Source organism: Limulus polyphemus, unplaced genomic scaffold (genome assembly GCF_000517525.1).
Source record: "Limulus polyphemus unplaced genomic scaffold, Limulus_polyphemus-2.1.2 Scaffold2341, whole genome shotgun sequence".
Lineage (NCBI taxonomy): Eukaryota > Metazoa > Arthropoda > Merostomata > Xiphosura > Limulidae > Limulus > Limulus polyphemus.
In genome coordinates, this window is record NW_013667951.1 from 83,859 (window position 1) to 85,221 (window position 1,363).

Consider the following 1,363-nt stretch of genomic DNA (forward strand, 5'->3'; position numbering starts at 1 on the left):
CCTTCCCTCTAGTCTTACACTGCTAAATTAGGGACGGCTAGCGCAGATAGCCCTCGTGTAGCTTTGCGCGAAATTCCAAAAAACAAACAAACACTCCTTCTTGCAGTATATTTAAACATTCACTATTTTATAACGTCGCTTTATCAAGATTTATATCAAGAAAAAAAATCTCAAGATGGTGATTATCCACAAAGACAAGATGTTTATACAAAATAATGTTGTTACAGAGATATGTCTCGTTTATAGTTATTCCATGTTCTTTCACTTCTTGACTTTAAATCTAAATACACCAATCCATATTTTGCTTAGTAGGTTTTGTTTCATTCATCTCCAATTACATAATACAAAAAATACAACAAAGGATTTGTCTATTTAAAACAATTGCCATTTTACAAATATATAGTATTTTATTTAATAATGCTGCATATGTGAAAAAAATATTTCGGCTTTGGCTCATATGACATGACACACGCTTTGTTTGCGGGATGTCGAGAATTCAATCCCGTCTATATCATGTTTTCACCCTAAACACTGTTTTCAATAGTCAAATGATTTTAATTCACACATCGTAGGTGAAGCATGAGTGTGTCCTCTAGTTAATTATAACAAAAGTAATAAAATGTGAGTGAGTATATATATATATAATTATAATGACTGGAAAATATCATGTTACTTTATTACTATAATGTGTGAAGGATAATGGATTATAAACTGATAGAACGACTTACCATATTAAAAACTGTAAGAACGTAAATTGTAACATTTTCGGCACTATGTTTCTTGACCATATTTTTGTCTACAACGACAAGAGTTTCAACATTTCGACGACGTTTGCGGTCGAACTTATGCCCGTTTTGGACGTGTTGGTTTTGGGAATTCATTAGGCAACCAAAATCTTCTTTTCCTTTGGTTTTCGTGGCATGTCTGCAAAGAAAGGAAACGTATGTTAAGTTCTCCGGTTGTCCTAATATAAATCACTGAAATGAAAACTCATAGCTCAGTTAGTTATGTTTAAAGAATACTTTAAAAATACTATATTTAAAGCTTGTGAAGAATATTTGCAGGTTTCCATGACTGTTGATTTAAGACCCATAATTCAGGCCTGCGAATTTATTCATCATAAAAGTTGTTTTGGTTTTAATAACGGATTTTGTATTTTCCATAATTCAGCTACGCAGAGTTCGAAAATAATACGCATGTTTTTCTATCACGTGAGGGTTTTTTTATGAATCGGGAAGAAAAAGAAACTTATACTGAGTTCAAATTATTATTTCGTTCACCACAGTGAAATTTTTATTATTATTATTATTATGTATGTTAACAAAAATACAAACAAACTGAAGAAAATGGAAGAACATTGATG

At 31.3% G+C, this 1,363-nt stretch overlaps 1 protein-coding gene across 1 annotated transcript in view; it reads right to left on the minus strand.

Moving 5' to 3' along the window:
• The window catches only part of LOC106466679 (A disintegrin and metalloproteinase with thrombospondin motifs 18-like), a 51,627-nt gene that overhangs the window by 44,261 nt on the left and 6,003 nt on the right, over window positions 1–1,363 (minus strand). Inside the window, exon 3 of the mRNA XM_022394742.1 lies at window positions 729–964. Coding sequence (XP_022250450.1) covers window positions 729–964 — 236 coding nt within the window. The remainder of the gene's footprint in view (window positions 1–728; window positions 965–1,363) is intronic.